The sequence below is a fragment of the Lampris incognitus genome, chromosome 2 (genome assembly GCF_029633865.1).
Source record: "Lampris incognitus isolate fLamInc1 chromosome 2, fLamInc1.hap2, whole genome shotgun sequence".
NCBI lineage: Eukaryota > Metazoa > Chordata > Actinopteri > Lampriformes > Lampridae > Lampris > Lampris incognitus.
In genome coordinates this window covers 2,528,466-2,543,137 of record NC_079212.1, presented here as the reverse complement: position 1 = coordinate 2,543,137, position 14,672 = coordinate 2,528,466, and the positions used below count along the sequence as shown (strand labels likewise).

Below are 14,672 nucleotides of genomic sequence, written 5' to 3'. Positions count from 1 at the left end.
TCTGATGACGTGACCCAGGTATCTGATGATGTGACCCAGATATCTGATGACGTGACCCAGGTATCTGATGATGTGACCCAGGTATCTGATGATGTGACCCAGATATCTGATGATGTGACCCAGGTATCTGATGATGTGACCCAGGTATCTGATGATGTGACCCAGATATCTGATGACGTGACCCAGGTATCTGATGATGTGACCCAGATATCTGATGACGTGACCCAGGTATCTGATGATGTGACCCAGATATCTGATGACGTGACCCAGGTATCTGATGATGTGACCCAGATATCTGATGATGTGACCCAGATATCTGATGATGTGACCCAGATATCTGATGACGTGACCCAGGTATCTGATGATGTGACCCAGATATCTGATGACGTGACCCAGGTATCTGATGATGTGACCCAGATATCTGATGATGTGACCCAGGTATCTGATGATGTGACCCAGATATCTGATGATGTGACCCAGATATCTGATGATGTGACCCAGGTATCTGATGATGTGACCCAGATATCTGATGATGTGACCCAGATATCTGATGACGTGACCCAGATATCTGATGATGTGACCCAGATATCTGATGACGTGACCCAGATATCTGATGATGTGACCCAGATATCTGATGACGTGACCCAGATATCTGATGATGTGACCCAGATATCTGATGACGTGACCCAGATATCTGATGATGTGACCCAGGTATCTCGCTCTGTTCACCACATTTAGTGCTTGGTCTGCCAAGAAGAATGAGGGGAAATGTTGCTTCTTATCCTCCTTGGTTTTAGCAGTCATGACAACTCTCTTTTTAGAGTTAAATCTAACGTCATGCTGCACCCCATAGAATAACCATGACGTACCATTCAAAAACAAATCCGTATTTTCCCCAAATTGGTTTAACCGCAATATTTTATTTGTAAAACAGATATTTAATTCGAAAGGTCTTCTAATGAGTTATTCTGAAAGTTTGTGTGTTTATAATAAAGACTCTGCTGTTGTAATGGATGCCATGTTGCTTAAGGGCAACACTGAAGCCCTTCTTTCCCCCCCCGTCACTTCACGTTAATGACGCTGTGGCACGGCGCGCGTGTCCGGAGGAGTCCGTGTGTTCGCGTGCAGAAGCACGCCTGGCCACTACAGGTGCGTCTGATAATTAGCAGCCATTAAGATGAGTTCACACGCGACACACAACCGTGTGTTCGAATCTCCTGATCATTCAGATGTGTAATGGCGACACATAACATTCATTTCTATATTTACACATTCATTCCTTTATTCTATATTTACACATTCATTCCTTTATTCTATATTTATACATTCATTCCTTTATTCTATATTTACACATTCATTCCTTTATTCTATATTTACACATTCATTCCTTTATTCTATATTTATACATTCATTCCTTTATTTCTTATTACACGTTTATTCCTTCGTGAGCGGCGCTGAACCCTCATCGCCTCCCTCACTTCCGGTTCGTCGTGATTGGTCCGACGCACTCACGTGACGGGGACCGTTCAAGATGGCGGGGCGCTAACGGAAGTCTGCCGCTAGCGTGTTCCGTAACCTTTTCCTTGGCTCCTGTCTTGCAGAGCCGTCCGCTAGAACCGGGCGGAATCTGACGTTTGTGGATTTGTACATATTAACGGATGCTCGAAGCTAGCAGATGGCAGATACATGGTTCTTCCTCAGTTTGGCGTTTTAGCTCCGTTAGCTCACGGGTAACCCAGGTAACCAGTCCGGGACAAGTATCCTGAGCAGAACCTGACCAGTCATGGACCAGTACAGCATACTGGGCCGGATTGGGGAAGGAGCCCACGGTATCGTTTTTAAAGCCAAGCACATTGAGGTAACTATGGAGTGACAGACCAAGCTAACTGAGCCGTGTCTCGGCCGTGGGAAGGTGGTGTGTGTGTCGCCGTGTCTGCGGTCGTGTGTTGTGAGCGTGTGTTGGTCTGCGGTCGTGTGTTGTGAGCGTGTGTTGTGAGCGTGTGTTGGCCTGCGGTCGTGTGTTGGTCTGCGGTCGTGTGTTGTGAGCGTGTGTTGGCCTGCGGTCGTGTGTTGTGAGCGTGTGTTGGCCTGCGGTCGTGTGTTGTGAGCGTGTGTTGTGAGCGTGTGTTGGTCTGCGGTCGTGTGTTGTGAGCGTGTGTTGTGAGCGTGTGTTGTGAGCGTGTGTTGGCCTGCGGTCGTGTGTTGTGAGCGTGTGTTGTGAGCGTGTGTTGGCCTGCGGTCGTGTGTTGTGAGCGTGTGTTGGCCTGCGGTCGTGTGTTGTGAGCGTGTGTTGTGAGCGTGTGTTGGCCTGCGGTCGTGTGTTGTGAGCGTGTGTTGTGAGCGTGTGTTGGCCTGCGGTCGTGTGTTGTGAGCGTGTGTTGTGAGCGTGTGTTGGCCTGCGGTGGTGAGGAAGACTGACGTGTTTGTGTGGCAGACGGGTGAGACGGTAGCTGTGAAGAAGGTGGCCTTGCGGAGACTGGAGGACGGGATTCCGAAGCAGGCCCTGAGGGAGATCAAAGCCCTGCAGGAGGTTGAGGAGAACCAGTATGTGAGTGTATCGTGTCTGTCTGTAGCTTTGTCTCTCTCTTCCTCTGTCCTCTAAAGTCCACACCAAGTGACGCCAGTTCAAACCCCTTCCAGTGTGCGGTAGAGCCATCCACCTGTCACTGCAATTTAATTATTGGTATCTAATAAGGAGGACAGGATTAGGACTGAGTATGTTAAACATAACAACTTATTAATAACAAGTTATTAAACATAACAGACAGGATGAGGGACGATATATTAGAGGGACAGCTCAGGTTGGACGGTGTGGAGACAAAGCAAGAGAGACAAGATTGAGGTGGTGTGGACATGAAGGATGCTGAATATGGAGCTGCCAGGGAAGAGGAGAAGAGGAAGGCCAAAGAGGAGGTTTATGGATGTGGTGAGGGAGGACATGCAGGTGGCTGGTGTGACAGAGGAAGATGCAGAGGACAGGAAGAGATGAAACGGATGATCCGCTGTGGCGCCCCCTAACGGGAGCAGCCGAAAGTAGTAGTAGTAGTACTAGTAGTAATTATTGGTATTTAATGAACTATTTGTCTCTTCCTCCTGATGTTTCTAATGTCTGTCTCCTCTTGTCTTGTCTCCTTAGGTAGTGAGGTTAAAGGATGTGTTCCCTCATGGGACTGGGTTTGTACTGGTCTTTGACTACATGCTCTCTGACCTCTCTGAGGTCATCAGGAACTCCCAGCAGCCTCTCACTGAGTCCCAGGTCAAAGGTTACATGATGATGCTGCTTAAGGGCGTGGCCTTCCTCCACCAAAACAACATCATGCATCGGGTGTGTTGTGTGTGTGTGTGTGTGTGTGTGTGTGTGTGTGTGTGTGTGTGTACATGTTTAACTATCCTAATGTGGACCAAATGTCCTCATTAGGATAGAAAAACCAGAAACCACCTACCTTGTGTGGACATTTTACAGGTCCTCACAAGTAAAAGGGTCTATTTTAGGGTTAGGACTTGGTTTTATGGTTAAGGTTAGAATTAGGGTTAGGGTTAAGGTTAGGATTAGGCATGTAGTTTGCGTGGTTAAGGTTAGGGTTAAAGTCTAGGAAATGAATGTAGTCAATGAGGGGTCCTCATAAGGATAGTGAAACGAGTGTGTGTGTGTGTGTGTGTAAAAAACACCGTGCCATGTTTTTGGCTTAATATGTTTTACTTATCTGTCTGTTTGTATACGTGTGTTTGTGTGTGTTTAGGACCTAAAGCCAGCTAACCTCCTCATCAGCTCTACAGGTCATCTGAAGATTGCAGACTTTGGTTTGGCCAGACTCTTCTCCAACCACGGAGACAGGCTGTACAGCCACCAGGTGGCCACACGGTGGGGCTATGTTACTGTCTGTCTATCAAATTAGATCAAGTCAAATCAAGTTTCAAATCAAATGTCTCTCTCTCTCGCTCTCTCTCTCTCCATCTCTCTCGCTCTCTCTCTCCATCTCTCTGTATAGGTGGTACCGTGCTCCAGAGTTGCTGTACGGAGCCAGGAAGTATGATGAGGGAGTGGATCTGTGGTGAGACAAGCAGTATAACCAGTATCTCCTGCTTATCTTTACTCTGATTGAGTTTGTGTTCTGGTAACGTGTCCTTGAGCCAGGCATTGATGCTGTCAGAAACCCGATGAGGGTTTTATTCAGCTACACACTAAGTGATTTTATGACTGTGTGTGTGTGTTTTGCAGGGCTGTAGGCTGTATATTTGGAGAGTTGTTGAATTCTTCCCCTCTGTTCCCTGGAGAGAATGATATTGAACAGCTCTGCTGTGTCCTTAGAGTGCTGGGTACTCCTAACCAGGTCATCTGGCCTGTGAGACACACACACACACACACACACACACACACACACACACACACACACACGAGCACACACAATTACACGTACTGAAATTGTCACTTTCTGGAGGTGACAAATGTTCACCCCGAGTGAAGATAATAATAGTAATGATAATAATAATAATAATAATAATAATTAATAAATTAAACTTAAGGTTTCACTTGAGGGAAGCCGTCAGGCTGAAGGAGGAGGCCTTTCGGACTTGGTTGGCCCAGGGGTCTCCTGAAGGAGCAGACGTACCGGGAGGCCAGAAGGGCTGCCGCTTCGGTGGTTGCGAAAACAAAAACTTGGGTGTGGGAGGAGTTCGGCGAGGCCATGGAAGAAGACTTTTGGTTGGCCTCAAGGAAGTTCTGGCAAACCATCCAGCGACTCAGGAAGGGGAAGCAGGGCTTGACTCAGGCTGTGCTTAGCCGGGGAGGGGAACTGTTGACCCGGACTGGGGATGTTGTTGAGCGGTGGAAAGAACACTTTGAGGAGCTCCTGAACCCGACTAACACATCCTCGGTAGAGCAGGTTGAGTCTGAAGACTCAGGGGAAGCCCCACCCATATCCCTGGCAGAGGTCTCTGAGGTAGTTAAAAAGCTCCTCGGTGGCAAGGCGCCGAGTGTGGATGAGATTCACCCTGAGACGCTGAAGGCTCTGGACATTGTTGGGCTGTCTTGGTTGACACGCCTCTTCAGTGTCGTGTAGAGGTCTGGGACAGTACCTGTGGAATGGCAGACTGGAGTGGTGGTTCCCATATTTAAAAAGGAGGACCAGAGGGTGTGCTCCAATTATCGGGGCATCACATTGCTCAGCCTCCCTGGGAAAGTCTACTCTAGGGTTCTCGAAAGGAGACTCCGACCGATTGTCGAACCTCAGATCCAGCAGGAACAATGCAGATTCTGTCCTGGCTGTGGAACAACGGACCAACTCTTTACTCTTGCAGAAGTGCTGAGGGGGGCATGGGAGTTTGACCAGCCAGTCTACATGTGTTTTGTGGACTTGGAGAAGGCTTAGGACCATGTACCCTGGGGCACGCTGTGGGGGGTACTGCAGGAGTATAGGGTACCGGAGCAGATGCTACAAGCTATCTGGTCCTTGTATAACCAAAGTCAGAGCTGTGTCCGCATTCTTGGCACAAAGTCAAACATGTTTTCGGTGGGTGTCGGACTCTGCTAAGGTTGTCCCTTGTCTCTGATTCTGTTTGTGATATTCATGGACAGGATCTCAAGGCGCAGCCAAGGTGAGGAGTGTGTCCGTTTTGGGAACCTCAGAATTGCATCTCTGCTCTTCGCAGATGATGTGGTTTTGTTGGCTTCATCAGAACGTGACCTCCAGCGCGCACTGGGGCAGATTGCAGCTGAGTGTGAAATGGCCGGGATGAGAGTCAGCACCTCCAAGTCTGAGGCCATGGTTCTCTACCAGAAAATGGTGGATTGCTCCCTCCAGGTTGGGGATGAGTTGTTGCCCCAAGTGAATGAGTTCAAGTATCTCGGGGTCCTGTTCACGAGTGAGGGTAGGATGGAGCGAGAGATTGAAAGGTGGATTGGTGCAGCATCAGCAGTAATGTGGACGTTGTACTGGACTGTAGTGGTGAAGAGGGAGCTGAGCCAGAAGGCAAAGCTCTCAATTTACCAGTCAATCTTCGTTCCAACCCTCACCTATGGTCATGAGCTTTGGGTAGTGGCTGAAAGGGTGAGATCGTGGATACAAGCGGCTGGAATGAGTTTCCTCCGTAGGGTGTCTGGGCTCAGCCTTAGAGATAGGGTGAGGAGCTCGGACATCCAGAGTGAGCTCGGAGTAGAGCCGCTGCTCCTTCGCATCGAAAGGAGCCAGTTGAGGTGGTTCGGGCATCTGATCAGGATACCTCCTGGGGACCTTCCTTTGGAGGTTTACCGGGCACAGCCAATAGGGAGGAGACCCCGGGGTAGACCCAGAACTCGCTGGAGGGACTACATGTCCAATCTGGCCTGGGAATGCCTTGGGATCCCCCAGGAGGAGCTGGAGGGCGTTGCTGGGGAGAGAGAGACGTCTGGAGTGCCCTCCTTAGCGTGCTGCCACCACGACCCGACCCCGGAGAGGCGGCTGAAGATGAGATGAGATGAAATGAGTTTCACTTGTAGAGAAGAGGCAGCAACCAGTCGGTTTAAGCGTGGATACTTGAATGTTCTTCCCACTCCTGGAGATCTGGTTAAAATGGAGGACAAACTATTCACACAATTATGTAACACTACTTTTTTAATTTTAATCAAATTTAGACAATAATTTAAATATTTTAACTGCCATGTAAACACCTTAATCCAACTGTTTAATCAAATGAAGGTCTAATCAACACAAGCATCATGTGATTGACAGAACTAGATTTTCCATCAACCATTTGATTTGCTGTGATTTGTGTTCACCTTCACCAGAGTTCTCTCAGAGAATCAGTTGTGTTACCAGCATCTTTTTTGTTTGTTTGTTGATTTTTCCCCTTTTTCTCCCCAGTTATACTTGGCATATTTCCCCACTCTTCCGAGCCGTCTTGGTCGCTGCTCCACCCCCTCTGCCGATCCAGGGACGGCTGCAGACTACCACATGTCTCCTCCGATACATGTGGAGTCACCAGCCGCTTCTTTTCACCTGACAGTGAGGAAATTCACCAGGGGGACGTAGCGTATGGGGGGATCACGCTATTCCCCCCCAAACAGGCTTTGAACTGGCAGTCCCCGTGTTGGTAGCCAACGGAATAAACCAGTACGCTAACCGGATGCCCATGTTACCTTCATCTGACCCAGAAACGACAAAGAACAACATGGCAAGTGGCAGGAAACATCCATTATCCGAACGGCTTATCCGGCTCTCAGGGTCATGCAGATGCTGGAGCCTGTCCCAGCAGTCACTGGGCAGCAAGCGGGGAGACACCCTGGACAGGCCACCAGGCCATCACACAGGGCCGACACACACACACAAACACACACACATACACATTCACACCTAGGGACAACTTAGTACGGCCGATTCAGCTGATCTACATGTCTTTGATTCACCTGACCTACCTGTCTGATTCACCACCTGACCTACATGTCTTTGAGTCACTACCTGACCTACATGTCTTTGATTCACCTGACCTTCCTGTCTGATTCACCACCTGACCTGCATGTCTTTGAGTCACCTGACCTACTTGTCTTTGAGTCACCTGACCTACTTGTCTTTGATTCACCTGACCTACATGTCTTTGATTCACCTGACCTACTTGTCTTTGATTCACCTGACCTACATGTCTTTGATTCACCTGTCCTACATGTCTTTGATTCACCTGACCTACATGTCTTTGATTCACCTGTCCTACATGTCTTTGATTCACCTGACCTACCTGTCTGATTCACCACCTGACCTACATGTCTTTGAGTCACTACCTGACCTACTTGTCTTTGATTCACCTGACCTGCATTTCTTTGAGTCACCTGATCTACAAGTCTTTGAGTCACCTGACCTGCATGTCTTTGGGTCACCTGACCTACATGTCTTTGATTCACCTGACCTACATGACTTTGATTCACCTGACCTACATGTCTTTGAGTCACCTGACCTTCCTGTCTGATTCACCACCTGACCTGCATGTCTTTGAGTCACCTGACCTACTTGTCTTTGAGTCACCTGACCTACTTGTCTTTGATTCACCTGACCTACATGTCTTTGATTCACCTGACCTACTTGTCTTTGATTCACCTGACCTACATGTCTTTGATTCACCTGACCTACATGTCTTTGATTCACCTGTCCTACATGTCTTTGATTCACCTGACCTACCTGTCTGATTCACCACCTGACCTACATGTCTTTGAGTCACTACCTGACCTACTTGTCTTTGATTCACCTGACCTGCATTTCTTTGAGTCACCTGATCTACAAGTCTTTGAGTCACCTGACCTGCATGTCTTTGGGTCACCTGACCTACATGTCTTTGATTCACCTGACCTACATGACTTTGAGTCACCTGACCTGCATGTCTTTGAGTCACCTGATCTACAAGTCTTTGAGTCACCTGATCTACAAGTCTTTGAGTCACCTGACCTACATGTCTTTGGGTCACCTGACCTACATGTCTTTGAGTCACCTGACCTACATGTGTTTGAGTCACCTGACCTACATGTCTTTGAGTCACCTGACATACTTCTTTGAGTCACCTGATCTACATGTCTTTGATTCACCTGACCTACATGTCTTTGAGTCACCTGACCTACATGTCTTTGAGTCACCTGACCTACATGTCTTTGGGTCACCTGACCTACATGTCTTTGGGTCACCTGACCTACATGTCTTTGATTCACCTGACCTACATGACTTTGAGTCACCTGACCTACATGTCTTTGGACTGTGGGAGGAAACCGGAGCACCCAGAGGAAACCCATGCAGACACGGGGAGAACATGCAAACTCCACACAGAGGACGACCCGGTACGAACCCTAAGGTTGGACTACCCCGGGGCTCGAACCCAGCACCTTCTTGCTGTGAGGCGACCGTGCTAACCACTGCACCACCGTGCCGCCGGCAGTAAACAAAGTTTGAGAAAAGGAAACTACGCTCACGCTCATCAAGCCAGTGCAGATATGTATTAATGGAGTTTGGTCTTCTTCAAGATGAAGCAGGTGTGAGCTTCCTGCTCTTCATCTGTGGGTCCTGATGCCATCAGCAACACAGCTGTGTGTTGTCTCTTTATGAGCTGCACACACGTGTCTGAAACAACGCCCACCTTCAGTAAAATGAGGGAGGTTAATATCTGAAAGCTTTGGATGGCTGAAGAAACAGAAATTCACAAAAAAACCTTGGTTTTACTTTGGTGTTCATAAGAATAATGGTTTTGTCTTCCTGACAGACAGTGTTTTAGTAACGTCATCCTGCTCTTGCAGGCGTTCACTTGGGGACGAGGTGAAGAGGAGTTTAGTGACCTGCCACCAAACTGAAACTAGCCAAAAACATGACCACGTCCATATTCTTCTAAAAGTCCCCAGCCGGTACTGGCTGTCCCTGTACTCACTAAATCCCACCAGCCGGTACTGGCTGTCCCTGTCCTCGCTAAATCCCACCAGCCGGTACTGGCTGTCCCTGTCCTCGCTAAATCCCACCAGCCGTTACTGGCTGTCCCTGTCCTCACTAAATCTCACCAGCCAGTACTGGCTGTCCCTGTACTCACTAAATCCCACCAGCCGGTACTGGCTGTCCCTGTCCTCACTAAGTCCCACCAGCCGGTACTGGCTGTCCCTGTCCTCGCTAAATCTCACCAGCCAGTACTGGCTGTCCCTGTCCTCACTAAATCTCACCAGCCAGTACTGGCTGTCCCTGTCCTCACTAAATCTCACCAGCCAGTACTGGCTGTCCCTGTCCTCACTAAATCTCACCAGCCGGTACTGGCTGTCCCTGTCCTCACTAAGTCCCACCAGCCGGTACTGGCTGTCCCTGTCCTCACTAAGTCCCACCAGCCGTTACTGGCTGTCCCTGTCCTCACTAAGTCCCACCAGCCGGTACTGGCTGTCCCTGTCCTCACTAAGTCCCACCAGCCGGTACTGGCTGTCCCTGTCCTCACTAAGTCCCACCAGCCGTTACTGGCTGTCCCTGTCCTCACTAAGTCCCACCAGCCGTTACTGGCTGTCCCTGTCCTCACTAAGTCCCACCAGCCAGTACTGGCTGTCCCTGTCCTCACTAAGTCCCACCAGCCGGTACTGGCTGTCCCTGTCCTCACTAAGTCCCACCAGCCGGTACTGGCTGTCCCTGTCCTCACTAAGTCCCACCAGCCGGTACTGGCTGTCCCTGTCCTCACTAAGTCCCACCAGCCGTTACTGGCTGTCCCTGTCCTCACTAAGTCCCACCAGCCAGTACTGGCTGTTCCTGTCCTCACTAAGTCCCACCAGCCAGTACTGGCTGTCCCTGTCCTCACGAAGTCCCACCAGCCGTTCACTCTCATTCACGTGTTCGTCAAATCACAGAAGTCATGGTGCTAAATGGCATTTAATGGGACCTTGTATTAGAAATACAGTGAGAAGACATTACAGTATGTAGACATGTGTCTCTTGTGTGTTGTCTTGTGTGTCTCTTGTCTCCGTGTCTCCAGGAGATAGTAGAGTTACCAGACTACAATAAGATAACCTTTAAGGAGAATCCAGCAATCCCACTGGAGGAGATTGTTCCAGACACTTCCCCCCAAGCTGTGGACCTCCTCTACAACTTCCTGGTCTACCCTTCAAAACAACGCTGTTCAGCTAGCAAGGTACTGCACTGACATACACTACCGTTCAAAAGTTTGGGATCACCCAAACAATTTTGTGTTTTCCATGAAAAGTCACACTTATTCACCACCATATGTTGTGAAATGAATAGAAAATAGAGTCAAGACATTGACAAGGTTAGAAATAATGATTTGTATTTGAAATAAGATTTTTTTTACATCAAACTTTGCTTTCGTCAAAGAATCCTCCATTTGCAGCAATTACAGCATTGCAGACCTTTGGCATTCTAGCTGTTAATTTGTTGAGGTAATCTGGAGAAATTGCACCCCACGCTTCCAGAAGCAGCTCCCACAAGTTGGATTGGTTGGATGGGCACTTCTTTGAGCAGATTGAGTTTCTGGAGCATCACATTTGTGGGGTCAATTAAACGCTCAAAATGGCCAGAAAAAGAGAACTTTCATCTGAAACTCGACAGTCTATTCTTGTTCTTAGAAATGAAGGCTATTCCATGCGAGAAATTGCTAAGAAATTGAAGATTTCCTACACCGGTGTGTACTACTCCCTTCAGAGGACAGCACAAACAGGCTCTAACCAGAGTAGAAAAAGAAGTGGGAGGCCGCGTTGCACAACTGAGCAAGAAGATAAGTACATTAGAGTCTCTAGTTTGAGAAACAGACGCCTCACAGGTCCCCAACTGGCATCTTCATTAAATAGTACCTGTTAGAGCCTGTTTGTGCTGTCCTCTGAAGGGAGTAGTACACACCGGTGTAGGAAATCTTCAATTTCTTAGCAATTTCTCGCATGGAATAGCCTTCATTTCTAAGAACAAGAATAGACTGTCGAGTTTCAGATGAAAGTTCTCTTTTTCTGGCCATTTTGAGCGTTTAATTGACCCCACAAATGTGATGCTCCAGAAACTCAATCTGCTCAAAGAAGTGCCCATCCAACCAATCCAACTTGTGGGAGCTGCTTCTGGAAGCGTGGGGTGCAATTTCTCCAGATTACCTCAACAAATTAACAGCTAGAATGCCAAAGGTCTGCAATGCTGTAATTGCTGCAAATGGAGGATTCTTTGACGAAAGCAAAGTTTGATGTAAAAAAAATCTTATTTCAAATACAAATCATTATTTCTAACGTTGTCAATGTCTTGACTCTATTTTCTATTCATTTCACAACATATGGTGGTGAATAAGTGTGACTTTTCATGGAAAACACAAAATTGTTTGGGTGATCCCAAACTTTTGAACGGTAGTGTATACACTAAGACACATGTATACACAATACACCATCATACTAACACACACACACACACACACACACACAAACCAAAGCTAATTTCTGTTTTTGTGTGTCTTTGTATAAAGTGTGTGTGTGTGTGTGTGTGGTCTTGTTTTTCCTTGGTATTGTTTGGTTTGATGTGTTGTGAATTCCTTGCTGCTCCACTGATCAGGAGCAGTCATGTATGTAGTCCAGCAGGCACGGCTGACAGTCCAATACATGTACTTACACACACACACACACACACACACACACACATATATATATATACATAAAACAAATCTCTCTCTCTCTCCCAGGCTCTCCTCCATCCTTACTTCTTCTCCTCCCCTCTTCCTGCTCATCACTCGGAGCTTCCTATCCCCCAGCGAGGGGGCACATCCCCCCATCAGCGCCTCCAGGCCCCCCCCACTGACTTCTCTGTGGATCTGCCCCTGGAACACAGCCTGATAGACCCCGCGCTGCTCTGGGGACACGCCTCCTGTCTCTGACACTGACCTATCAGAGCTGAGCACCAGACCACCCGTGACGGCGCCTGCCGCTCTGCTTGTACCTCGTGTGTGTGTGTGTGTGTGTGTGGGCGTGTCTCTTAATGGAGAACTCTATGTTTGTATTGTCGACATCGTCTATGAGAAGATTTAAACCAGCAGTGATTTTCTCTGGCTCACCTGCAGCTGCGTTGAGTCAGCGTCAGTGGGATGCTGAGCAGTGAGCAGTGAGCTGCTGCTGCCGCCGTCGTGTCTGAGGTTCTCACCGGTCGTCTGTCCCTCGGTGCTTTAGTTTGGTGTTCCCTCTTCAGAATTCCAGGATCACGTAGAGACGGTTGAGCAGGTCCACCAAGTGTGCCCGTGTCTTCTTCTTTGTCACGAGATCAGGGTCTCAGCCGGACATGATGAAGCGTGAACGTCGTGAGTGACAGGTGGGTGCGCTGTAGCCTGTGCTGCTGCTGAGCGTGCCCGCTGTGCTTTGACTTCACACAGAACAGAAACTGTCTGTGAAGACGCTCGCAGAAAACCATGACGCCCACATCGTGCTGACGAGGAGCTGTGCTGGACAAAACAAGCGTGCCGCTCTGAGCTGCTTCAGCTGGCGAGCAGGAGAAAGTGGTTGTGGGTTTAAATCCTCTCATGGACTGTTGACAACACAAAACATCCCGACACAGCAGCCTCGTGCCGTGAGCAGCCCAGGCTGGTCGAGCTGAATCTGAGAACACAAACACAAACATGGAGATCAGGCAGATGTGTGACATGTGGCAGGCTTGCCGCGGTGTCGTACCAACTTCTGTCACCCCTCAGATTCTATGACCCCTGGCCCTGTGACGAAACGCACCTTCTGTGACCTACTGACCGTGTAGACGTTTGAGAAGCTGACACACTAAGATCTCTCAGCATGTGTGTGTGTGTGTGTGTGTGTGTGTGTGTGTGTGTGTGGCCTCATGGTGGGTATGTGAAGGCAGCATTATTTACCTCTGGCGATGTTGGGTGTGAGTGTACTACTGTTCATGCTTGAGCATGTTATACTACTGTATTGTATTGAGACTATAATGATGACTGTTTATGTTTTGACTCTGCCCTGTACTGACACTGTACTGACACTGTACTGACACTCTGACATTGTATTGTTGCAATGTAAAAAACAACTACCTGATAAAAAAATGAATAAAAAAAGTTATGATGCAAAAAGTTGTTAGTGGTAGTAGTAGTAGTAGTAGTACTGCGCCACGCTACAGTCCAGTAGGTGGCGGTAATGCGCCTATGAGCTAGTTTGCCAACTACCATTAATATTCAGTGAAGAAGATTGTGTTTTTCAGTAGTAGTAGTACTAGTGGTAGTAGTAGTAGTAGGAGTACCAGTGGTAGTAGTAGTAGTAGTACCAGTGGTAGTAGTGGTAGTAGTAGTAGTAGTACCAGTGGTAGTAGTAGTAGTAGTAGTAGTACTAGTGGTATTAGTGGTAGTAGTAGTAGTAGTACCAGTGGTAGTAGTGGCACTAGTGGTAGTAGTAGTAGTAGTAGTACTAGTGGTAGTAGTAGTAGTAGTACCAGTGATAGTAGTGGTACTAGTGGTAGTAGTAGTAGTACCAGTGGTAGTAGTAGTAGTACTAGTGGTATTAGTGGTAGTTGTAGTAGTAGTACTAGTGGTATTAGTGGTAGTAGTAGTAGTACCAGTGGTAGTAGTACTAGTGGTAGTAGTAGTACCAGGGGTAGTAGTAGTAGGTTGGGGGGGTTTGGGCGGTAAAACATGTTTAATGCCTGTTTGTTTCAGGCTGCAGTTAAACAAAGTAAAACACAAGGTTCCAGCTATGTTTATCCACCACCGTGTCATGTCACCCAGGATATCCAACTCAGTAGTACTAGTAGTAGTACTAGTAGTAGTAGTACCAGGGGCAGTAGTAGTAACGGTAGCGACAGTAATCATAACAGTCGTTATAATAAATCAAACTCATAGAGCGCTTTTCTAACACTCCGTGTTACGGGTCTGGCATGAAGGCCAGAGTCCAGTGTAGCCAAACCCAAAGGCAGACGGACAGAGTTCTGAGAAACCCGAAGGCGATTTTAATGCAGGAAAACAAAACTGCCCCAGAATACTAACGGGGAGGGGGGTCTCAGGTGGGGGTCTGGTGACGATGGATGTGCGCCTGGCTACCAGAGTCCAAATGCGTAGAGCGAGGGGTGTCCGAGGCAGTCCGAGTCCGTGATCCAGGGAGAGAGACGCGAGGGAGATCGCTGGAGGGGGGTCCGGGGAAAACGTGACGGTCGCGGGGGACGAGGCGGTCGCGGGGGGAGGGTCGCAGGGTTCAGTACGCCGGAGCGCAGAGAGGCGTTCTGGGAGGCTTCTGG

General features: G+C 48.4%; 1 protein-coding gene across 1 annotated transcript; it reads left to right on the top strand.

Moving 5' to 3' along the window:
• Positions 1–1,507: 1,507 nt before the first annotated feature.
• cdk20 (cyclin dependent kinase 20) lies at positions 1,508–13,510 on the top strand. The gene is made up of 8 exons (XM_056274543.1): positions 1,508–1,858; positions 2,435–2,548; positions 3,137–3,325; positions 3,741–3,862; positions 3,990–4,052; positions 4,220–4,343; positions 10,444–10,599; positions 12,136–13,510. The coding sequence occupies exons 1-8, from the start codon at positions 1,784–1,786 to the stop codon at positions 12,325–12,327; spliced, it is 1,035 nt and encodes a 344-aa protein (XP_056130518.1). The 5' UTR covers positions 1,508–1,783; the 3' UTR covers positions 12,328–13,510.
• Positions 13,511–14,672: the final 1,162 nt, after the last annotated feature.

Coding starts and splice junctions, on each gene's coding strand:
- cdk20 (XM_056274543.1), top strand. CDS start 1,784: ATGGACCAGTACAGCATACTGGGCCGGATTGGGGAAGGAGCCCACGGT. Junction 3,863..3,989: donor AGCCACCAGGTGGCCACACG/GTGGGGCTATGT, acceptor CTCTCTGTATAG/GTGGTACCGTGCTCCAGAGT. Junction 4,344..10,443: donor CTAACCAGGTCATCTGGCCT/GTGAGACACACA, acceptor CCGTGTCTCCAG/GAGATAGTAGAGTTACCAGA.